This window comes from Zootoca vivipara, chromosome 8, assembly GCF_965207765.1.
Source record: "Zootoca vivipara chromosome 8, rZooViv2.hap1.1, whole genome shotgun sequence".
NCBI lineage: Eukaryota > Metazoa > Chordata > Lepidosauria > Squamata > Lacertidae > Zootoca > Zootoca vivipara.
Genome location: NC_142591.1, coordinates 38,831,189 through 38,855,161, shown reverse-complemented (window position 1 = coordinate 38,855,161; position 23,973 = coordinate 38,831,189). Strand labels below are relative to the sequence as shown.

Genomic DNA, 23,973 nt, shown 5'->3' with positions numbered 1-23,973 from the left:
GGGGTGGGTCCAGAGAGGGGAGACTTAGACTGGATCCTAAGACTCAGCCTGGTCACATGCCAGCCCAGCAAACCTCACTATTTTAAAGTCTTGTTTTCCCTCTGCCAGGCTTAGGTATAGAAGCAGCCCCACTGCTGAATTGGGTTTAAATCTGGTGTAACTTGACAGCAGCTTGCTTTATGCCAACTTCTTGTGCACAGGATTGCTCTCTTAGCGACACATTCTTAGATTATGATCACACATACGATATCAACATTCTCTTTTTTCCATTACGTTATGGTTTGTTCCAAATGAAAGCAAAATGCATTGGTATTTGAGCCTTATAATTTCAAAGCAATTAAACAGGACACACACACACAGAGATCCAGTATAGAGGTGAACTACAGAATATTTGGACACCAACTGAAAATTAGTGCAGTCTTCCTTTTGTTAAGAAATATAACTTTTATTACATAAAAATGTACATTTCATTTATAATACTTTAATTACACTTTATACAAAGATTTTCTGTCATGATACTCTGAACACAATCACACAGCCAAAACTCATAACATTATATTGAGGCAGAAGCCTTTACTAAAGGCATACCATTAAATACAATAATATTCAATCTTGTCTCTTCAAGGCTGTGATCCTAAGCACACTTAGATAAATGTTGCACTGAAATCAGTGGGTTGTATCCAACACTGAGTGAGTACAGTTCCAATTGCACAGTGGGACTTTTCCTTCTTCACCTCCTTCCATACACGCCCTCAAAATCTGCTCTGGAGGGTCCTCCAACCCACTGGAGCAGACTTTAAGAGTGCACAGTGCGTGCAGGGTGGAAGAGAGGATGGGGAAGTTCAGTTGCACAAGTGAAAGTCTGAGCAACTGGAACAGCAGTGCTAAGTACAAACCAATGGGATTTACTTCCAAGTAAATGTGTTCAGGATCAGAATGCACGCCTGACATCATTAATAGTGAGAAGTATTTGACCTCAGTGGGAATTTGACATAACTGTGGAGGATTTCAGTTCAAAGTGCAAGTGGTTCTTAGAGTACGCAACGGTATTTGCAAGCAAACATGATCCATACGGCACATGCGGATTCAGGATATGTGAAAACTCTGACACGAACTGCAAGTCGCACTTGGTCCCCTCTACAGCACAGTATTTCGTCACAAAAAGGAGACCTATTTCAGGAAATGGAAACACAAAAACCAGTCACTCAACTGTTGGATTTGAGACATTTTTTAAAATTGTAATGATAGTAATCATTACAGAAGTGGTTAACTGCAGCCATTGTTTTAATCTGCAAATCTGAATACCAGAAGTTTGACATAGCAATTAACCATCCAATTGTACAAAGCCTTTGCTATGAATTTAGCCATACCAAGCATAGCTTACTCCATGAGTTATTTCTATGGCCTGAATCATATCATGCTGACCGATACATTTTGTCATAAAAGTTGACTAACAGATGACCCATCTTCATCGAGAACACTTAACAGGTGTCCACTGACCAGAAATGAATATAAAACTAAAATATGAGTGAGCAGCACTACACAACCAATATTTGTTAATCTCTAGCTACATGTATAGGATGCTGGTGGTGCTGTGGTCTAAACTACAGAGCCTGACTGGCTTGCCGATCAGAAGGTTGGCGTTTTGAATCCCTGCGACGGGGCGAGCTCCCGTTGTTTGGTCCCAGCTCCTGCCAACCTAGCAGTTTGAAAGCGCATCAAAGTGCAAGTAGATAAATAGGTACCGTTCCGGCAGGAAGGTAAACGGCATTTCCATGCACTGCTCTGGTTTGCCAGAAGCGGCTTAGTCATGCTGGCCACATGACCTGGAAGCTGCGGACAAACGCCAGCTCCCTCGGCCAGTAAAGTGAGATGAGCACCGCAACCCCAGAGTTGCCTGCAACTGGACCCAACGGTTATGGGTCCCTTTACCTTTACCTATCTACATTTATAAAATAACCAATTTTATATTTTAAGGTCCGTATGAGATTTAAAAATTTGCCTCAATTTTTCATGCAAGATATTATTAAATTATTTCTCCTGTTTCCGTTTTCTCAGCTTACATGAATATATATCTTATTCTCTTACGCTATGTCATATTATTTTTCTTTTGTAGGTCAGTAATTTTAACTTTTTCTGTTTTATTGTAACTAATATTGAATCTTATATGTTCAGCCTCATATGATTAGCTATAAATGCTTGTATCTGATATTATATTCTGATTATGTTATGCAACACTCACCAGTAGTCACCTCTATCTTTGCTACGCATGGCAGCCGTTTAGTGCTTGCACCCACAACATTTTTTATCAAGATACCAGTATTGGCACCTTATTTTTTAACAAAAAAAGCACTGATTGTATACAACACTACAACGTAAAAAGAGCAGAAGGAAGTTTACCGAAGACACGCAGAAAATGCTCTCCTTGCATTTCTGTGTACAAAATGAATGGGAAATCCTTTGAATGTGTGTCCATTGGGTACTGCTCTCCTGATGGCATCTTGAAATTCTTCATTACCTGAAGAAACACCTGTGGTACGTTCAAGTTCATAGGCTGCCAAGGCTGGAGACAAGAGGTAAGAAAGCTGGTCGTCCCAAACTGTTGAAAGACCAAGGTCCTGTATGTTGAATCAAATAAAGGAGGGAATTAGGACTAGTAGGTGCATAACAATGCTTAGTTCACCTACTTAATAGAGTAAAATAGGAGTGGGGGAACCTTTTTTTTAGCTCAGTGGTCCAGAATGTTTTCTCTCCCACCACTTTCAGACCAAATTTTTTTTGGGGGGGGGGAGGGCAATGTTATTGTGGTGTCAGCTGATTTTTTTTGACCACAGGTCTTCAGAAGTCCCTTTCAAAATGCTATATTGTGCAGCACTTTGAACAGGGCTTTGCAGGCACTGCCAGTCAGCTAATTTGTGGTGCCTAGAAATACACTTTTGGCTGAGCCAGGCTTTTACCTGCCCCATACCTGGCATATAATGGCAGGCCTAATGAGGCCTGCGGGCCAGAGGTTGCCCACCTCAGGTTAAAAGGTCCAAGAGTATATTTAGTTAGCAACTAGTGGATTTTAGCCCGTTTAAAAACGGGCGCTAGAGGAAGCGGCCTGCCGGGACTGGCTTGGCGGTGGCGGGTCTTCCCGCCACCACCAAGCCAGTTCGCAGCGGGGGCTTTTCGCCGTTTGCCTTCCCCTGAGGGGGAGGCAAACGGCGAAAAACCCCGCCGCGCCGCAATTCGGCTCCGGGACTGGCTTGGCGGTGGCGGGTCTTCCCGCCACCGCCAAGCCAGTCCGCAGCGGGGGGTTTTCGCCGTTTGCCTTCCCCTGGGGGAGGCAAACGGCGAAAAACCCCGCCGCGCCGCAATTCGGCTCCGGGACTGGCTTGGCGGTGGCGGGATGTTCCCGCCACCGCCAAGCCAGTCCGCAGCGGGGGCTTTTCGCCGTTTGCCTTCCCCTGGGGGAGGCAAACAGCGAAAAACCCCGCCGCGCCGCAATTCGGCTCCGGGACTGGCTTGGCGGTGGCGGGATGTTCCCGCCACCGCCAAGCCAGTCCGCAGCGGGGGGTTTTCGCCGTTTGCCTTCCCCTGGGGGAGGCAAACAGCGAAAAACCCCGCCGCGCCGCAATTCGGCTCCGGGACTGGCTTGGCGGTGGCGGGAAAAAGGGGAGGAATTCCTCCCCTTCTTCCCGCCGCTGCCAAGCCAAAGCGGGCCTCCCTCCGCGCCCGCTGCCGCTTCGGCTTCCTCGGGTTCCCCGAGGAAGCGCCGTCCCATGCCGGAGGTGTGCGGCAAGGCTGCCGGGGGGGGGAGCGCTTCTCTCCCCCGCCGCCTCACCGCGCACCTCCAGCATGAGACTGGGCTTCGGAGCGGCGGTTGGCGGAGCGGCAGTTGGCTGTTCCCTGTGTCCCGAGAGCACGGGTCCAATCCCTGTGTCCCTGGTTGTCCCTCCGTCCAATCCCTGTGTCTCTGGGGGACATGCGCAGTACCCCAGGGACACACGGGACATCTGGACGCAGGGACAACATGGACATTATTATATAGGATAATAATAATTGACCACAATTATTTCAAAATTTCATTTTTTGTCAGAATGTAATTACTACAGGGTGAGTCTTTTAAAAGAGGCCCCCATGGAACATGTGTACTCTGTATCCACAGGGCCTCTTTTAAAGGACTACATATGTAAAGGTAAAGGACTACAAGTCCAGTTGCGAACGACTCTGGGGTTGCAGCACTCATCTCGCTTTACTGGCCAAGGGAGCTGACATTTGTCCGCAGACAGTTTTTCTGGGTCATGTGGCCAGCATGACTAAGCCGCTTCTGGCGAAACCAAAGCAGCGCACGGAAATGCCATTTACCTTCCCGCTGGAGCAGTACCTATTTATCTACTTGCACTTTGACGTTCTTTCGAACAGCTAGGTGGGCAGGAGCTGGGACTGAACAACGGGAGCTCACCCCATCGTGGGGATTCGAACCGCCGACCTTCTGATCGGCAAGCCCAAGAGGCTCAGTGGTTTAGACCACAGTGCCACCCGTGTCCCCATAATTACTACATAGGAGACTTTAAACACCTATTTTGTAAACGACAAAAACACTGTTAACTTTCCTAGCAATTATGTGTGTATTTAAATGAAGGGACAAGGGTAGGGTCATATATAAAATTGTAATTTGCAGACGGTTAAAAAATACTTACTGATTACTCCAGTAGGTTCCTCCCAGCAACTTTATATTTATTCAAGTTATGGGAGAGGAGAAATTAGTGGGGAAAAGGTGTGCTTCATACCATCTTACATTTTCTCATTTCAACTAAGATTTACTACAACAGGAGGAACCCAGTGACAAAGGAATAGGAAAAGAAAAGAAAGTAGAGTCTATAGCATAAAATTGTTACCCCTCATCTTATACAAATAAGCTTCTGAGACTTGAAAAGTTATTCCTTCAAATTCTGCCTACCAGCTTTTCATATGGAGGTATTGTTTATGGGAACCACACAGTTTCTGACCTTCAGTGTCAAGTCCTAGTCCAGGAAGGACTTTACCATATGCTTTTCCAGCATGCTGAATCAGGCTTAGGCTTGTATCTACTATAAGAAAAAAAGTGTACAACTACGAGCTTGTGTGTGTGTGTGTGTGTGTGTGTGTGTGTGTGTGTGTGTAATATCTAGGTAATTTATCTATCTATCTATGGGGGAACAACAGAAATAAACACATAGTGTTTTTAAACAGTGTTCCTCAACCAGCAGTGCATTTTGACCTACTATAGACACACACAAAATATACTTTTTTTTAAAAACCACCCCTTCTGGCATCACCCTATTCAGAAATTGTGCACAAAATTATGAAGTCCAGATACAGAATTTCAAAATACAAAAAAATGAAACAAGCTTGAAACATATTTGCTAAGTCTTAAGTATATTCTGGGACCCAGTTGGCGCTGTGGTTAAACCACTGAGCCTAGGGCTTGCTGATCAGAAGGTCGGCGGTTCGAATCCCTGTGATGGGGTGAGCTCCCGTTGCTTGGTCCCAGCTCCTGCCAACCTAGCAGTTCGAAAGCACGTCAAAAATGCAAGTAGATATATAGGAACCGCTACAGCGGGAAGGTAAACGGCATTTCCATGTGCTGCTCTGGCTTGCCAGAAGCGGCTTTGCCATGCTGGCCACATGACCTGGAAGCTGTACGCCGGCTCCTTCGGCCAATAATGCGAGATGAGCACGCAACCCCAGAGTCGGTCACGACTGGACCTAATGGTCAGGGGTCCCTTTACCTTTACGTATATTTTACATAAAGTAAATTGTTTTACTGGTAAACCAGACTGAGTAAAAGCAAATTGCTTTCAGTTTATGCACATCTACATAAATCCAGAATTTCCACAAGGTGTGAATAGTACCTACGTACTTGCTTTCTACATATGTTGGGATAAAGCCAACTGTCCATACCATGAGTATCAAATGTAAGAAAGGAACTGTGTTGACTCAAATACATTTTGAAAATAACTTTAACGTACTGAAATGCAGAAGCAACCAAACACCAATTTGCACACAAATAATTGCATGTACCTTTCTGTGTTCTACCACTAACATTCTCAGTTGTAACTCCAGTTCATTGCTTGTCACTGCAGCGTCTACTGACGAAGCACAGAGAGGAGGAAAATGAGGAAGTGCAGTTGTGGCTCCTGGAGAACATACAGATTTGATTGCTTCACCACTCATTGGTTTCCATTTGGATTCATCATGCAAGTCAAAGGCACAGATTTCTACGGCATCAGTAGGTTGGCAGTTTGCCAAAAACTTGTGGTGATTGAAGACACATCCTATTGTTCGGTAAGGATACAGTGGCTTGGGTTGTTCAACAATTGGAGGATCATCAGGTTTTATAGGATTGTGGATATATCTGAAAATTAATAGGTATTACAGTACTTAATAAGTTAACCTACAAAGTAAAGTAATTTAAAGCCAGAACTAGGACGTTCCCAAAGTACTTCTCAGACTACGTAGACATTTGGCTGGTGCACAGAAAATACTGTCTGTTTTTATTGATCAGCTATGTTTAAGAAGTTGGGAGTGAGTCTTAGGAATGTGCACCCCCCCTTTAAAGCGTGAACCCCATTCATCCAGACCTAATAGTGCATGTCCAAAACCAAAATTTGAATCCATGTTTCTCATTTCTTAATGCAACACTTCATCAGAGTAGAGGCTACATACTTTGCCCTCACTCTTGTAGCTGCTTCTCTCAGTCCTTAGGTCGCTATACCTTTTTATGCCAAACCAGGTATTTTACATTGTACAACTACCCTTACATGTAATGATTGGGCATTGTATTAAAAATATTGATTGCAGGCAAGAGTTGAAAGAAAATACACAAGTTTTGTATGTATTGTCCACTTCTTATTGTGGCATTTCTCCCTACTGGGCTATCTGTCAAGTCTTCCCTCTGCATGAAATACTCCCTAGCCATATCCTACAGAAGAAATAGTTTAAGTGTTGTCAGCCTGGCCATTGTGACATTGCTGCTCATGATTAGTGCCATCATTATGTAATTCCTAGGAGAACTGACTGAGAGAAGCACTTCAATTAGTTTTTTCGAAGTCACAGCCCAGCTGACTCCGTGTGCCATGTTCTTTTAGTCTACTTGTAGTGTTATTCATATGTTCCTGAGTAGCTACAGATTGAGCACAGGATATTGTCCAGCATGCCCAGTATTTGCCATTTTAGTGGAGCCATGCATTCAGGATGCCAGACATGTTCCTGCAATAAAACAAGCAAATAAAGAAGCCCCCCAAAAGAAGCAAAAACACATTAAAGCACATTAGCCTTAACTGGGAGTTGGTTAATAAAAATTCAGTAGCAAATGACACGTACAGGATGTTCAGATGCAACACTAAACTGTGAATTGGTAATATGTCTGAAGATTCCTTGAATTTGCTTTAAATTTTATAGCATAATCGATTTACTTACCTATGTCCTGTTAAACTCTCCCAGAAAGTGATTATTCCATCAATCCCGTAAGTCATTACCCAAGTGTGAGGAGCTCCTTTGGCCTTTGTTCCTACACAGACAAAAGCTTCTAGTCCAAATCCCAGTAGAAGACTGCACAAAAGGTTAGCATGATCCTCACAATCTCCCTGAAAGGGGGGGTGGTGTATATTAAAATGTATAACAAGAATTCATACCAAAAAAAGCAAGGTGGCTTCCCTGTTCCTTTCCCCGGGTGCCTGTGCTCTGCTAAGGTACTCGAGCTCCTGTTTCCATTTCCTGAATCGCCACTCGAAGTCTCCCCCTCCCCACTGGGGGAGGAGCTGGTATTCAGGATGGGAGGGGGCTCCCGGTATCTCTTATCCCTCACACTAGCACTACTAGAGATTTAGAGTATTTAACAGCCTTATACAGAAACTGTACACTACCGGTAGAACTTATTCCTGGTCTTACTAGCACTACTAGAGAAAGCCATACGCCAAATTCTACTTGAGCAACATTCTGGAAAGTATAATTAGCTGCTATAGTTTAAAAATACTGTAGCAGCCAGCATGATGGGACAGAGACGCCAAGTTGCCTTCCTAACATGGATGTCACTGCAGCTTAATAGGATGAGGAAGAGCAATGGCAAGGTTAGGGTTACTAGGACACATCAACAGGCGTGACAGATTGGCTCCACCAGTGGATGTGCAGAGCCACAACCTCATCACTACCTTGCCCTGCCCTGCCCCCACCCAGGAGTGCAGCTCCACCCCCATCATGCTGGCTGCCAAGGGTGGTAAGCTTCCTTCTCTGATCATGCCCACAGCCATTTCTCCCTTACATGGCATGGAAAAGCTTTCATAGGAGGATGTGTATTGGGACACCTACAAGTGTTGTAAATGAAACTGTGTACTTTCTAGCTGGTGATACTAGAGTGGTGTAGCATCCACTGTAGTCCAGGCATTATATGTGCAACACTTTCTGCATATTTACGTTTCTTAATCTTCCAAATGCTGCTGGAACACATCTACCATGTGGATTTTTAAATATTAAGTGGTTTATAAATGCTTTTAAATAAGTAAGTTCATACTAAGTTCATCTAGCCAAGTTTATGAAATAAAAGATGGAAAATTGTCTGCATCAGAAGTACTAAACAGTATTGCAATGCATGTGCATATGGGTGTGTTTACTGGCCATTTCACTCTCCCCGCTTCAGAACATTAGGAAACGCAGCATGCAATATGGGTGCTGAAGCTAAGATGGGACAAAAGTTTGCATCAATACCAAAGTGCAAGATTTCTGGATAGATTCAAAGAATCAGAGAACTATAAAGCTGGAAGAAGCCACGACTTAAAACAGATTTACACCATGAATTGATACTACAAAATAAAAATTTGAATTACAGTATCTTAAGGAGTGCCAGGTACCTTATTTCTACATAGAAAAGCCAGAAGAGTACACCACTGTTCTTGTTTACTATTTCCTCCACCAATGATAGGGGCTCTTTCATAACCAAGCACACTGACAAATCTTGCCGCTTGCCTGGGTGTGTCTAGAAGTCGGCCTGCTCGAAGAGGCTTGACATATGAACAGACTGGCCTGTTTATCCCATTTTCATCCTGCATGTAAAAATATACAAAAGGCTATCAAATGAAGTTTAACAAAAAGAAAATAATGGGAACAATTATCTTCCATATCAAAAATGGGATTCTCTACCACAACTGCTCTAGAACTTCCTTGCCCATTTGTGCCTCCAACGAAAGCAAGAACACTTAGGATTTTTAGGGTGGTTTGGAAGATATCAGGTTTTACGGTTATAGTTACACAATGCCCTGCTTTACTCCATTTCAAGGTTACTTCTATAAAAGAGCTACAAATGTTTCATTCTTATTAGAGTCCAAGGGTGATGAGAAGGCAAAGATTGTCATCTTACTTTCAAAATCCATCAACAACCTGCACTGAGAGCTAAGCAGGAAGGAACTGAGAGGGGGGGTGTCTTGCCACTTGGAGATAAACTTATTTAATTGCATAGGCCTGTCTAGTGGAATGAGTGGAAGGGACAACCAGTTCAAGGATCTCCTCCTCTACTGCAGTAAAACAAGTGTTTTGAATCAGTAAAACATAAGGCAGCCAAGACTTGTGGGGTAGAATAGTTTTCACTCTGTCAAGTTAACTGTTAAATATTCCAGTTCTCAACAATGAATACAATACAGGGTTGTACTGGAAAAACCAGTAAATTTGGGCCTGTAGCAAGAATCAGGGGGGGGGGGAGTTGACAGACCTGTGCAAAAATTTTCACCAGTCTTGTGTTGTGTGAAGTCCTAATCTGCAGATATTCTCTCCACCACTGCTTGGCATAAACAAGAAACAGGCGTTCTTTTTCTGCTGTTTTCTGGCGTTCTAAAGAAAACTGCAATTGAGAAACAAACACTATGTGATATATGTATGCACATACATTTTTAGCCCTAATTTCCAGAACATGTACAAAAGTGCCTTGGATTCTGATTGTTGCTTTTCAGAAGAACATATATAGACTGTTTGTGCCTATTCCAATGCTGTCAATGGCTTTGAATAAAATGTCAATAAAGTAAATAGAAATATGTTTGGACATTTTTTCTCCTAGCAGAGTATTCCAAAACTTTCTTTGAAGCAATAATATGCAGGAGTCATAGAATCATAGAATTCACCCTGGACATTATTATAAAAAGAATGTACATTGATTTCAAGCACTTAGGACAAGGAACTATGATTTGTTTTCTATGTACATAGTTGATACACATCAAAAGATGATTTATCAAGTTCCACATTACTCAAATATAGTTTCCACTAGATACACAAGGATTAATCTGTTTAATCCAGAATACTATGGGCTCCTTCATACAGAGGAAGGGATCCTCAAAGAATTACTGGAGAGTGGGGATTCCCGGCTTCCCACACCAGTATCCATATATTAGGTGTGGATTTTTGCAGAGCACACATATCTATGCATATAAGTTTACATTTGCAGAGGAAAAGCCTAACATGTGGATGTTGCAGATGAGGCAAGCCACACCACCTTGGGAGTGGGACCAGCAGCACAACCCAATTCTCTAGTAATCACGTGAGGACTTCTTTATCTGCAGGACTAGTGTGCTACAAAGATCATAAGCAGATAAAGTAAAACTGAAGAAATAATTCTAGGGACCATCAGTAAACCATGCTACTAAGGAGAAGGGGGAAATTTACTGCCCAGTCTGATCTACATGCATATGCAGAAAAAGACAGAAAAGAGGTTGTTTGGGCAAACTACAGTAATAAATTCACAGTGTCTGGTATAACTAGTAGATATACCTAAAACAGCTGATGGACAGTGCCCTCTTGTGTCAGTATTGATGGTCAGAACAAACAAAAAATGGGAGGAAATATGAGCAAAAAAATCTCTTTTAAGAATATGTAAGCTTGCTTTGCTAATTCTCCAAGCCCAAGCCAAACGGGTCCATAACCACAGGATTGCCTTCTTATTCTGAGTTTAATATTAATTGTAATATGACATGTCTGTTGAAAAGGAATGGACTAAATCTGACAGCATGATTTAGAACAATGAAGGCATATGAAAGTTGTCAGATGGCTGGAGACTGTCAACTCTCTTGTTAAAATGTTTAATCTGTAAATGAGTAGGATACTGGAGGGTTGTTTTTTTTAGTAATGAGTGTTATAGTTTTATTATGATAGCAAAAGTTATTGAATGTTGTAATAGATTATGCTGTTAGTTTGCTTTAATGTGATTTTAAATTGTGTTTTACTCTTTATTGTATTGCAGAAGTAATAAAGATTTGAGTTTGTAACATGACATCAGTCTTGATTAATCAGGAGAGGGACATCTACAGAACATTTGTGACTTACTGCGATGAAACACATATTCAAAGTTCCTTTGTTTAGAATAACATTAAATCAATCTGAATTGCATTAAAATAATAATGCTTAAAAGAGTGCTTATATAACTTCAGACTTACCTGAGTAGTAACTATTTCCTGAGAAAGTGTCTTATTTAGCTTTGGATACATTTCAAGTCTGATATTAAGGACTCCAACAGAAACTTTTGATTCTGTACCTTTGGACCAAAATACATGGCTTGATAAGAAAACAAATAAATATGTTTTTTTCTAATGAACAACAACTCTACAGTGTACATTAAAAAGTCATCAAATAACACTGACAATTAAAGTGGTATATATTTGTTCTAAAGTAGTAATGGGGGGAATCAATAGGACTGCAATCCTAAATTCCCTTACCTGGGAGTAAGCCCCTTTGAATTCAATGGGACTTACTTCTGAGTATACATGGCTAGACTTGCAGCCTATTTTTTCAACAGTTTGAACAACTTCAAATTAAATTGAACAGAATATATGGTTGAATTTTAACTTGAAATGTCGGATTTCAATTCCTAAATACATATTTTGGTTAAATTGATCAGCTTGACCTTTTTTTACAGCTTATAAAGTAACTTCCTTAAAACAACAACTATATTCCAGATTTTTTGTGTGGCATTTCATTATATTTGGTGCCGTTGAGGTTTTTGCAATTCCTGGTATTACTTGCTTTGTTGCTATTAATAATATTCATAAAATATTATATAACTAATTTTTAAGTAACCAAGGAGCATATAGCATATCGGGTTCTGACATCTCTAACATGTATCTTGCTGGAGGGTGTAAATTCTTTTTTAACAGGTGGAGTCAGATACCATCTGTACTGCATTTTGCAATGGGTTTTTTCAATTGTTATTAACATCACATTTTAAATATGCTTATATATCCAATTCTATTTATCACTATAAATTATATCACCTACATCCCATTGCCACTTAATCTAGCAGAAGGCTTTTGCTCCCTGTGGAGTGAAATGCTATACCAAATGGCTAAGGTTCCTTTACCATACTGGGTAAGTATCACATTTTCTCTCTTTGTTAACAAAAACAAATATATATTTTAATATAGCAGGTATTCGGATAGCAAAAAAAAAGTGTTTATGAGATTTAAGCTCATTGGGTGATATGTCATTAAATTATACTACACAACACAAGTACTTATGGTAATCTACTTTTGTCAACTAAATTAAACCCTTACTGCTCCTGTCTCATTTTGAGTAGTCTGCTACTGTCAGACAATATTGTTTTCCACTGTTGAAGTAGTTCTAAAACTTACCTACACCCAGAAGTTCAACAGCAACATTTGTAATCCTGTTCTCTGCACAAAGGACAGACCGCCACTCTAAGAAATAGGATGCTACTAATGTGGTCTCACCAGATGTGTCTGTTTTGATCAAGACAATATGGACTGGATCACAAATTGATAGCATAGTGGTTGCATCTGCCATTTTACTTGCTTCACCTGTCAGCAGCACAGCAAAATGAAGTTAAGAACAAATTTCTGTTAAAAGCATTTCCCAGCCATACAGGCAACCCCTGGTTTGCGGCAATTGCATTCTGGGGCATCACAGAACGCAATTAACCTGTGTAAAAATACATAGAATGAGGGTGAGGAACTTGTGCCAGATGATGCTGGAATCTAAATACACCCCATGTCATTGGTCATGCTGGCAGGGGCTGCTGAGAGTTTGAGCAGATGATCATCTGGAGGGCCAGAGGTTCCCCACTATAGAATAGCATGGGTTTTGATTACTGGTCATTACTTAGAAAGCTATTACCAAGGCACTTGAAGTGAAACAGAAATATCAACTCACTCAAGCTTGCCAACTTTCTCATTAGAGCAGATAATTGAGTACAAGATCTAATAGAATTTTAAAACATTTTCAAATATATATAAATTATCAAGATATGAAAGAGAACTAGAAGAAGCCAAGGAATAACAGCAGTGGTGAAGATGTATTTATGACAGGTATGAGACAGGCAAAGATGTAGCTCCAAAGGGAAGATCAGGATCCTTAAAAGTGAACTCTGTTTCTTTAATCCTTTGTTTCAAAACAAGTGAGAAAAGGAACATAAAGGCAAATGTTTGGAATTGTGGGGCCTCTTAATGAAATTCTGCATGTTAAAAAAAAGAATGCAGGCTATATTACTGCTTATGGGACAACTACTCTTGGACTATTTCTGAAGCGCAACCCAACACATTATTCATTTTTAGACTGCAGGCTTCCTTACCTAAGCTTTCCTTGTATACTTCAAGTAGAAAACCATCACTGAAATCTGGTTCACAGGCACACGGGACAGGTTTAGAGCGGAAACGTTGGTTTCGGAAATGCAAGCAAAGTGTCAAAGTAGAACAAATTTGACCAGGTAAAGGTTCTGGTTCCTGCAGATGTTCCAGAAAAGCTTTTCCACCCAAAACCTGAAGATAAAGATACCTTCGTGTTGGGTCAATATTTGCTGCAAAGTGTAACAAAAAATATAAAAGAGTTGCAAGCAGTTCATTAAAAAATGTATTTAACATAAATAGGAAACACTACAAAGTAGGCTTAATAAACTAGTTGGCCAAGACATAGAGTTACAACAACAATCATGGCCAACAACCACAATCCATTCATCCACAGAGTGCCCCAAGTATATCTTGTAATTCCCCTACCAAGAAGGTTATCTAGGGTTAGTCCAAAATAAACTGCCTGGTCACTTATCTGATAATTATTCTCCAAAATTCCTTCCTGACTTATGACCATATTGTTCTCATACATCTACATTATATCTAATTTGCTACATTAAACTAGTCTTAGCAGATACTTGGTAACATGTACAGTATATGATTTTAGATTGCATACCAACCTGATCATAATTAAATTGAATACAACTCAGGCTTTATAACTACCGTAATATGTCTCCCCATGAACTGAGCAGGATTCTGCTTGCACAATGTGACTTCACTTTTTTTTCTTTCCTTCCTCCTTTCAGCCCACCCATTCCAAAAATCTGCTATGAAAGTTATGGAAACCCTCTGAAGCAGGGGTGGGGGTTGGGGGGTGGGAGCTGCTTGGGGCAGAAGAGGAAGCTGAAGCTCCACTGCATGAGTGGAAGTCCACTTGAACAACATTTGATTCCACCCCAAAATCCTTACAATACTAGCTTTAAAATATACATTTAAAATACCAGATCAGTACATAAAATACTCAAGGTAATATAGCACATACTTTTCTTCAGCACTGCTGCCTGTCGGTCAACAAAATGAGTAGCGGGTTTTGGAGTTGAAGTAATTTCTTTGTCATTTATATCCTAAGAGTACATAAAGATATCATTAAGGACACCTTCAAGTCAGTCTCTTACAATCCTTCCAACATAATTAAAAATCCCAGAAATACATTATCCTCTACCAAAATATTCATCCAAGGGACACTTCACATGACACAAACCCAGAGATATTAGGGGACACACCACAGGGAGCTACATACAGTTAGGAGCTCTGGGTAATGCTCACTTGCATCAAAATACAGGTTTGTAAATATCAAAATACAGGTTTGTTTTTTTAGCTAGAACAATGCAGGAGCTCATTAAAAACAATGAAGTGACTCGTGGGGTTTCTGTAGTTCAATGCATCCAGTACTTCCAAGCCATGCAAAGAAAAATATATTAAACTTACTCATAAATGACTACAATCACACAACCTCCTTTTAAATTCTACATCACACTGAAACCAATCAAAAGTGATTTTGTATAAAGACAGCTGTATTTAACTATGCCATGTACTTCTTGTATCACACCAGGAGTTTTTCTTCAAATTATACTCACTGTTACAAAATGTAGTTCTTTCATAACATCATCAATGATTCCTCGTCGTGTGAGGGCTTTTATTAGATCTTCTTGGGATAGCTGCTGATGTTGAGGTGGCAGTTCTTCACGTATGGTCTCAGCAAGCACTTCTCGAATCCTGCTGTGAACATCCATCTAAACAGAAACATTTATGTTAACATGTGATATAGGCTCAGAATGAAATTCAATACAACCTTTATATAATTTTAAAAGGTAATTCCAAAAAAGAGAACAGTTTTTAATGCTCTCATAGCACTCAGATGAATGTTCTCTTAGTTATATGTGCACATTTTTGACATGTTCTGGCTTTGTTCCAGTCATCAGAAAGCAACCTAGGAAACCTGTTTGTCATTAATTGCATCATTAATAGACATCTTAGAAATCAAGCCAGTTCTTTCATATGCTTACTGAATAAATGAAGGTCCTTTCATCATATAAAAAAACAAAGTTATCACAACTGCTTTTTAAGGTTGCAGCCCCAACTCAATCTTCAGGTTGCAATATCAACACTTACCTGGAAGGAAGCCCTATTAAAATCAGTGGGATATAGACAGATAGATACAAGCTTCCTCTGCTACAAGCCTCAGATAACATATGGAAAAACCGCTTTGGAGGATATTTAAAGATAGGTTCCTCCTTCTTTCCCAGCAGTGCTTTCAAGCGGAGAGCCCTTACCTTAGTTAACTGCTGGTGAATAATCTGTTTGAGCTCCGAGGCTTTCTCCGGAGACAGAGCCATAGCTGAGCAGCTGCTACAATTTTTTGGGGAGGCAAACAAAAACGAGCCGGGCGTTATTTTTAAGCGGATCTCCCGAAAAGGAACGAGCGACTTTGACACCAGGGAGACGGGCACCCTCCCGCGCACTCACCCGCCTGTGTCCAGACCAGCTTTTGCAGAGTCTCCATTGGCTGAGACTTCAGCCAACCAGAAACGGAAGCCTCACCCGCAGCCGGGAACCTGGGCCTTCTAACTCAACCGCCTTTCGAAACAGCCCGCCTCAGAGGCTGCCCTCGGCAATCGCCTGCTGGCTAAACGGCGCCTTTACCCCCTGCTCCCTCCTAAACCCCACCACTGCAAACACAGCTCGGCTTTTCTCGAGGTTGCTATCCCGGCGCAGTGGCTGGATTTGGATAAGGCCGCGGTGTGGGAAGGGGAGAATGTGACAGGCACTAGGTTAAACAGCACGCCGTGCCGCTGAGAGATAAAGGCCCCCTCCAGGAGAAAAGCAGATATCACACGCCCCCCCCTGCCCCCGCCTACATGTTTGCTTCTGTCTTCCAGTCTCGCACGTTGACAAGATGTTCGTTTCCTGCGATGGATCCGCGTGTTCGGACTTCAAAGGCTTCATGCTCCTTATGGTAACGGATCTCCCTTCTCTGGGGTTGCCAGTCAGTCGCGAAGCGGGGAGTCAGTGGGAGAGTTTCCTCCTCCTCCTTCACAACCTCAGTGTGCTGGAGGGAGAGCGGGCATTAAAAAGGGGTGCGGGGGGGATTGGTGCACCCTCCAGACAAGAATCGCTGGGCCACTGGCCCTTTGATGTAGGTTGCACTAAATATAAAAGGGACGATGAGGACCTAGAAGGAACAGAGTGGATCTCCTGAAGGGAGGAGCCCCCCCCCAAAAGCCTCTCACGTGAAGCATGTTAGCCTGAGAATGGTAATCCTTACAACTGCAAAACCGACTGTACAAAACTAAATTCCTGTTATTGTTAAACTAATAAATTTTCTAATCACTGTACAGAGATTCTCTGTATCTGTCCTTTTGCTGCATTTCATGTCCCTCCAACCTCACTTTTCACAACGCCCTTCTCCCAAATCCTAGGATGATGCTTTGTGCCTCTAATTGTCAATGTGGACATCTTGATAGTTAAAGCTGATCGCTCTAAAAAACAAATTAGAAACAGTAAGCTGTTATGGATTATGTAGCTCATATGTGTCCATCATTATTTCATTTCATCTGCATTTTTTTTCCATTTCAGCCAGCTGTATCGGTGGGAAATGTTGGCCAGCTAGCTGTAGATTTAGTCATTTCCACAGTTGGCATGTCCAAAGTTGGTTACTTTTATACTGATTGTCTTGTCCCGATGGTTGGAAATAATCCATACGCAACGACAGAAGAGAATGCAACAGAACTTTGTACAAATGCTGAAGGTATGTGCTATAAACACAAATCTTGTCAAGACACCCTAGAAAGAGACCGCAATTCCTTCAGTCCTTGGGGTCAGTTCAGGCATTTGAAAATCTGTGCAGAGCAACCACAGGGAGAGATGGAGAGAACTTCTGACTTGGACTTTGCTGGTGGTATTCAAACTAAAAACAGTAGGAATACATCAGTAAGAGCTGATTGGCCAATCTCAGATTTGAAAGGCCTGTTTGAATAATACCATTTGTTAGAAAGCTCCTAAAATGAGCAGGGATGGCTCCTGTCTAACCTTTGTTGGCAAGGAATTCCACAGGGCAAGGCCTGCCACACTAAAGACTTGGTCCCTGGGAAAGGCCCGATGAACCTCAGGGGCATGTAGGACCATCAAATGTGCCCCATCAAAAGACTTCATAGCTTGTAGTTGCTGCCTTCTAGCAGCAAGTCATATGAGATGAGCACTGAAGTTTTTGTTCATAATACACTTTCAAATTGCCACCAGGAAGCAGCACACACAACTAGGGATGTACTTATGTGGCTGCTCAAACTATTCCATGTGAAGACAGTTTCAAACATCTTACTTTGATTTTAGAGTGTGAGCATTGAAGTTCTCCCATGTGGGGAGCTTGTTGTAGTTATCACTCTAGCATCTAAGTTGATAGTCAGCCCAGCTGACAAGTGGGTTATGTATAAATAACTGTTAATTGTTCTTATGTTTATGTGTTTTCAGGCTCTTGCAAATGTACTTAATTGAGACAGTTACTTGTTTGCTGGGACATGTGCGTGTCCCCACCCCCAAAAATATAATGTTCTAAAGAATTGCTACAAGATCCCTGATATGAATGATTCTAAAGGTTCAATATCATAAATGAAATTGGGACGGGTTCAGAAATCTTGATAGCTATGTGGAAGCTTATAAAGTAATACTGCCTTCTGTTCTAATGGGTATTGCTTGTAAGTTCTGAAACAGGTTCATTTCATTGGGCCTTACTTAACTAAATTGTTGCATTTGCGGAAGCCAGCAATAAAAATTATGCCACCACGAAGGGACATTTACCCCTCTCCTCCTCCAGATCTGTTCCAGAGGGTTGAGAGAACCCTCAAACCAGCACAGAGGAGGAGGAGGAGAGGGGAACTAAATGTAATTTAATGTGGGTCTTGATAGATTGTTTATGCTACTTCTTCCTGTAGTGTATGCAGCGCCTTCTAAACAGTTGGCTGTTCTACAGATCAGATCACTATTCATAAAGGTACGTGTGTCCATTGCAAGTAGTCACGTTATTAGACTTCAAAAGTGAAAACAAATAATGAAAAATCTCAGAGTTCTGACGGTGAGTAATTAAAATTGGCCTATGAGATGTATAATTAACTGTGGGTTAGATGTGGAGTGAAACTTGGGTAAAGTAATGCAGTTGTCCTGGCTCCTGTCCGCTGGAGTTCACTGAGAGAATCCCAAGCCACTCCAGACTCTATGAGGGAATTGGGCATCCAATTGCAGGATGTAGAAACAGAAAGAATTTTTCCTGCTTGTGGAAGGCACCTTCTAATTCAAATCCATTTCTAGAAAGGTGCCAAATACATTTAAACAACAGAGGATGAATTTTTTAAAAAAATCAGCTAGAATCTGACAGAGGTTTAAGATGTAAGTTAATAATCAGTCATCAATTGCTGAATTCAATAGGGTAATTATTCACTGGAAATGGCAAAATAGGTGGTAAATTGGCATCGTTTCAGTATATGGCTTTCCAATAAATCGTTTGAGCTGTTATATGTTGTTGCGGCTCTAAAATACAACTTGCCAGTCAAGATAGTCTTACTTTTTAAAGGTTACAAGAAACAAACAGCTAAGAAAACATACCATTGGATAATTAACAATTCAAAAACCTTCGAAGTCCTGAAGACTTAACATGAAAATTTGAAACAACTTTCTAACTTCTTCTCTCCCCCACCCCCCGCCCTTGATGTAAAGAATAAATATAGGTCCTTTTGTCAGACACTACTATCCTGGGTGAAAAGTTGCAGTTTTGCCAAAATTGTTCTTCTGTCCAGCAGCCATGCTTACCAGCGTAATGACCAACAGCTTCATGGGTATGTCTGTGCCAACTGTTAGAAATGTGGTTTTTTTAGGGTGGAATCCATTGTCGTATGAGTGAAATTCGATTCACGTAGCTGAAATTTACCTTCCCCTGCTTCCCGCAGCACTGTCCCATCCGCCCTCAGAATCTGCTCTGAAGGGTTGCAGGTTCACTTGGAACAGCTTTGGGTGTGGGGGCTGCATGAATGCTTATGTGTCTTGGTGCCCAGACAGCTTGGAATACAACCTAATGTTTTAATTTAATTTTGTGCTTGGATCTACAATCACCTTAGCTTCCCAGAGCATCTTTCAATACCCTGGAAGAAGCCATAAGTGCAGTGTGTCATAAATACATGTTCAGTCTTCCTAGCAGTAGCTGTGTGAAGCCCTTGAGATAGGTCAGTCTCAGGCCTGAGTGTTTTTCAGAGATGACAGTTGGTAGTCAGTGCACTTATTCCATTAACGCAAGGGCTTTTGGCTGCTCAACAGGGCTGCCCCTCCTTCTTTTCCTGCACCCCTGGCTCTCCGGAGGTGATCTGAGGAGGTTGCAGGATATGCATTGGGATGTGGGGGGTGGAATTTCTGTTGTGAAGATCCTTGTGCTAATGGAACAGATGTGTTGGATACGGCCCAATTTTTGTTTATTTAGAAATTTTCTCATCTGCTTGGCATAAAAAGCATCTTAGAAAATAATTAAATAACTCAAAAAACCATAAAAGGTAAAATGCTACAGCAGAGAAACAGAGGCAATGTGAGAATATCTCTATTTGGGCTGGTGCTGGATCAAAGGTGTGTTTTAATGTTATATTTTAATATGTCCTTTTTATATTAGCAATCATTAGGTAATTGAGAATAGGACAGGTTATAAATACTGTTTAGACCAGCTCCAGCCTTAGCACACTCCACTTATCCATGCCCTAAACTTCCTTTTTCTTATTTTTGGTCTTTGATCTAAAGTTACCTAGAACATTTTTGTCATCCACAAAGTCCCGTCGTTCTAGTAGGCTGGAGTAATTTTTCCCTTTTTCGTGTGCATATTGATAGCAAGTTAGCATATGCAAAATTGTCTTTCATGACAAAGGCGTAATTCAGCATGCATTACAAATCGAATAAACCTGCTTTTTCAAAGTTCCCAACTGTAATTTGTGCCAGCTTATGCATATATCTCATGGTTTATTGGCAGTACCTCATTGCGATATTTGCTTTCGTCTGCTGTTGAGAAAGCAGTTGGAGAACAAATGCAGAGGCTGAACAGGAGAGAATTGGAACAAACAGCTGCTTTCCCTGGAGTAACAGATGAGAAAGTGTTCCACATTCCAGGAGGTGGTATCACAAAACTCTTGTTCACTGAAAGGTTGGTGAGGCAGTAAAAAAATAATATTGAAAATTACCATTATAAAGTGCCAGTGAAAGGCACTTTGCACTGGAAGAGGACACAAATGAGTACAGTACCTTATCAAGTAGCACCAAAGTTAAAATTAGCACCTCAAATTACTCTGAAGTTGGAGTACAACATGTTATCAACGGAAATTTTAGCAGAAAAAATAGGATTAAATTCTAATCAAAAGATAATTTAAGAAACCAATCACCATTAAGTCACCACCACAAGTTAGAGTGATTTTATCCAATTACTTTTTCCTACCTTTTTGTGCAGCTAGTGCATAGATGGCCACTCTGTTATACAAAGCTTTTATTTTTACTTAGAAGAAACTGAACCATTTATGCTGGGCTGTGCCCGCTTGCTTGTGTGAAAAAGGTTTCAGAAAGCAATCTCTGGGATCTTCCACCTGAGATTGACCACAAATACAAAGTCTATCTGCATATAGGACCTTGCAGTAACAGCCATCCAAGACTGTAGTGGGAATCACTTGGAAATACAGTTCAATAAAGGCATTTCTGAAGGAAACTGGTGAGAGCTTGGCCAGGTAACTAGCTCTAAAATTCTCTGTTCTCAAGAGTGGATACCAAGGGGAAAAATTGGTGTTTCTATTCAGTTGTGTCTAATTAATCCCTTCTGGATTCTGTCAAGAAGAGCCAATCCCTTAGTTCACACTTATTCAAGGTCAAAGCAGAGCTCTGTTGTTAATATACCTGTCCTACTGTTCTCCACTTTCTCCACTCCATTACTCTTGGTCCTTTTAAGCTCTTAAAATTTCAGGGAATATCTTGCTGGTTCTCATACAGTCATTGTGCTGTAGCAAACGGCATGGAATTCTTGCTTGATTAAGCTTGGTTTTTATGTCACCTCAGCTTGCTTTAAGAAAGAAAAATGCTGGATTCGCTGGATTGTTTTACTTGTTTAAAGGGACCCCGACAGTTAAGTCCAGTCGCGAACGACTTTGGGTTTGCAGTGCTCAACTCGCTTTACTGGCCGAGGGAGCTGACGTTTTGTCCGCAGTTTTTCCGGGTCATGTGGCCAGGATAACTAAGCCGCTTCTGGCGAACCAGAGCAGCACACGGAAACACTCTTTACTTTCCTGGCAGAGCGGTACCTATTTATCTACTTGCACTTTGACATGCTTTCGAACAGCTAGGTTGGCAGGAGCTGGGACCGAGCAACGGGAGCTCACCCCGTCGTGGGGATTCGAACCACCAACCTTCCAATCGGCAAGCCCTAGGCTCTGTGGTTAGACCACAGCACCACCTGTGTACTTGTTTGTTTATGTATGGTATTCTATGGCTTATAGGAGGGAGAGTGAACCTGTGGCCTTCCAGATGTTCCAAGAATACAACTCCCAGCAGGCTTGCAAATGGCTAGAGACAGCAGAAGTTGTAGTTCAACATCTGGAGGTCCACATTAATCCATTCCAGGCTTACAGTCCAAACATGAGCAAGAGTACCAGCAGAGAATTTTTCTGTCCAGTTATTTAATTGGTTTTGCTTTTATTTCAGTTGTTCAAAGGGTATTCCAATGATAGTTTTGCTGAAGTTTTGCTCAGAGGGAGACAATATCCCCGATGCCCTGGCTCTTGCTGACTACCTTAATGAATGGCTCCAGCTAACTGCAAACCAAGTAAAAGTATGCCAGCCCACAGTAAACATGGTAGGTTTTTTAGTTTTGGAATTCTAGCGCTTGCAAAGGTGCTTCTAAAGTGAAATTACGAATACTGCTGCAACATAAGAATATTGTACTGTAAAGCTTTGCCCTTTTGACTTCAGAGGCAGTGGGCTGGATCCAAAGTTGCTGTTCAGTGAACAGAACGGCTCCTTTTGTAACCTTTGGATCGGCTTTTCACAGGGCTACGGGAGGATGGAGGAATTGACAAAAAATTGCCTCAGAGCCCCTGCCCTGAGGCATATTATAGGTTGCATGCTTCATTCTCACCTGCCATTTGTTATGGGGTGCCTTGAAACAACTTGTATGCTTGGGGACACATCATGGTTGGAGACTGGAAGAAAAATTCAGCGAAGTTCCTTCATTCAGAACATTTCCTTAGAATGGTTTGAAATTGTTGACATAGGCTGGGAGCTGCAGGTTGCATTAGAACACTTTTACTTAAAAGCCATATAATTGAATGCTAGAGTGTATATAAATACATGTGTTTGAGACAATGTGCTTTTGCTACTTGAGAATAAAACTGTGTTGTGATTTTTTGTTTTCTGAAATTAGGAAAGCTGCAGTTCTCCAGCTAAATCTTCCAGATGGAAAATACCAAGTTCCTGGAAATTACTCTATGGCAGTGGACTTCCACCTGCATTGTTTTAAATTCTCGTATTTTGTTTATGGACCACTTACTTAAAATTTTAAGTTTTACACTTTGGACTCTAACATGAATTACAATTGTGCATAGCCTTGTGTGAAACTGAATGAGCAGATCTTACTGCCAGAGATATTTTAATATGCTGAGGCTACCTAAAGAAAATTGTAACATACAACTATACAGAATGAAAATACTTTCCCCATAATAAATTCATTATCTGTAAGCTTTTAGTTTAGCTTAACTTTTGAAACATTCCAGGCCTTTTCTAATTCTTATTCAGATGCTTAATTACTTCTGCCTTAATTCATGCAGTTAGGAAAAATTCAGGTACTGTATATTCCGGCGTATAAGAAGGCTTCTGAACCCAGGAAAATCTTTTCAAAAGTTGGGGGGCCGTCTTATACACAGGGTACAAGAATCTGCAGTCGCCGCATATGGTGGGGGGAGCTCAAAAACGGCCGCGGCTGCATCCCCGCCGTATGCAGCGACCGTATGAACGTGAAGAAGTGCTCAGGAGAGGGCTGCTCCCCGCCAGGGAGAACGGCTCCCTCGTGGCTTTGCGACCCGGATCAGCATAGAGATACAGTTTTGTGTATTTCATTGGTGTCAAGCTGCCGCCTCTTCTCTGTCAGCGCATAGCGAAGGGATCTCTCTCTCTCTCCGCTCTCTCTTTCACTGCTCTGCTCAGCGTCTTTCGCTGGCTGTGCGAGCCCCGATGCCTCTGCCTCTCTATCTCTCTCCTCTCTATGGCTTCTATTCCCCTTTATTTCGCTCACGCAGCCGGCCCCGATGTCTCTGCCTCTCTATCTCTATCCTCTCTATGGCTTCTATTCCCCTTTCGATCGCTCAGCCAGCCTCGATCTCTCTGCCTCTCTCTGCCT

At 41.7% G+C, this 23,973-nt stretch overlaps 2 protein-coding genes across 4 annotated transcripts; one reads left to right on the top strand and one right to left on the bottom strand.

Moving 5' to 3' along the window:
- Positions 1-424: 424 nt before the first annotated feature.
- CEP76 (centrosomal protein 76) lies at positions 425-16,087 on the bottom strand. 3 transcript variants are annotated; one of them, XM_060277915.2, is made up of 12 exons: positions 15,854-16,087; positions 15,158-15,313; positions 14,563-14,644; positions 13,586-13,810; positions 12,630-12,815; positions 11,439-11,536; positions 9,728-9,856; positions 8,874-9,065; positions 7,447-7,613; positions 6,049-6,382; positions 2,401-2,618; positions 425-1,170 (listed from the first exon to the last, which is right to left on the bottom strand). In XM_060277915.2, the coding sequence occupies exons 1-12, from the start codon at positions 15,914-15,916 to the stop codon at positions 1,032-1,034; spliced, it is 1,989 nt and encodes a 662-aa protein (XP_060133898.2). In that variant the 5' UTR covers positions 15,917-16,087; the 3' UTR covers positions 425-1,031. The 3 variants fall into 3 exon arrangements, with proteins under 3 accessions (XP_060133898.2, XP_088531440.1, XP_088531439.1); XM_088675314.1 differs by having other exon boundaries at positions 12,630-12,737; positions 15,854-16,049; XM_088675313.1 differs by having other exon boundaries at positions 839-1,170; positions 2,519-2,618; positions 15,854-16,056.
- A 340-nt stretch (positions 16,088-16,427) lies between these two features.
- On the top strand, positions 16,428-23,315 carry PSMG2 (proteasome assembly chaperone 2). The gene is made up of 7 exons (XM_035126185.3): positions 16,428-16,536; positions 17,157-17,328; positions 18,509-18,567; positions 19,287-19,405; positions 20,575-20,745; positions 22,284-22,434; positions 23,002-23,315. The coding sequence occupies exons 1-7, from the start codon at positions 16,477-16,479 to the stop codon at positions 23,095-23,097; spliced, it is 828 nt and encodes a 275-aa protein (XP_034982076.1). The 5' UTR covers positions 16,428-16,476; the 3' UTR covers positions 23,098-23,315.
- Positions 23,316-23,973: the final 658 nt, after the last annotated feature.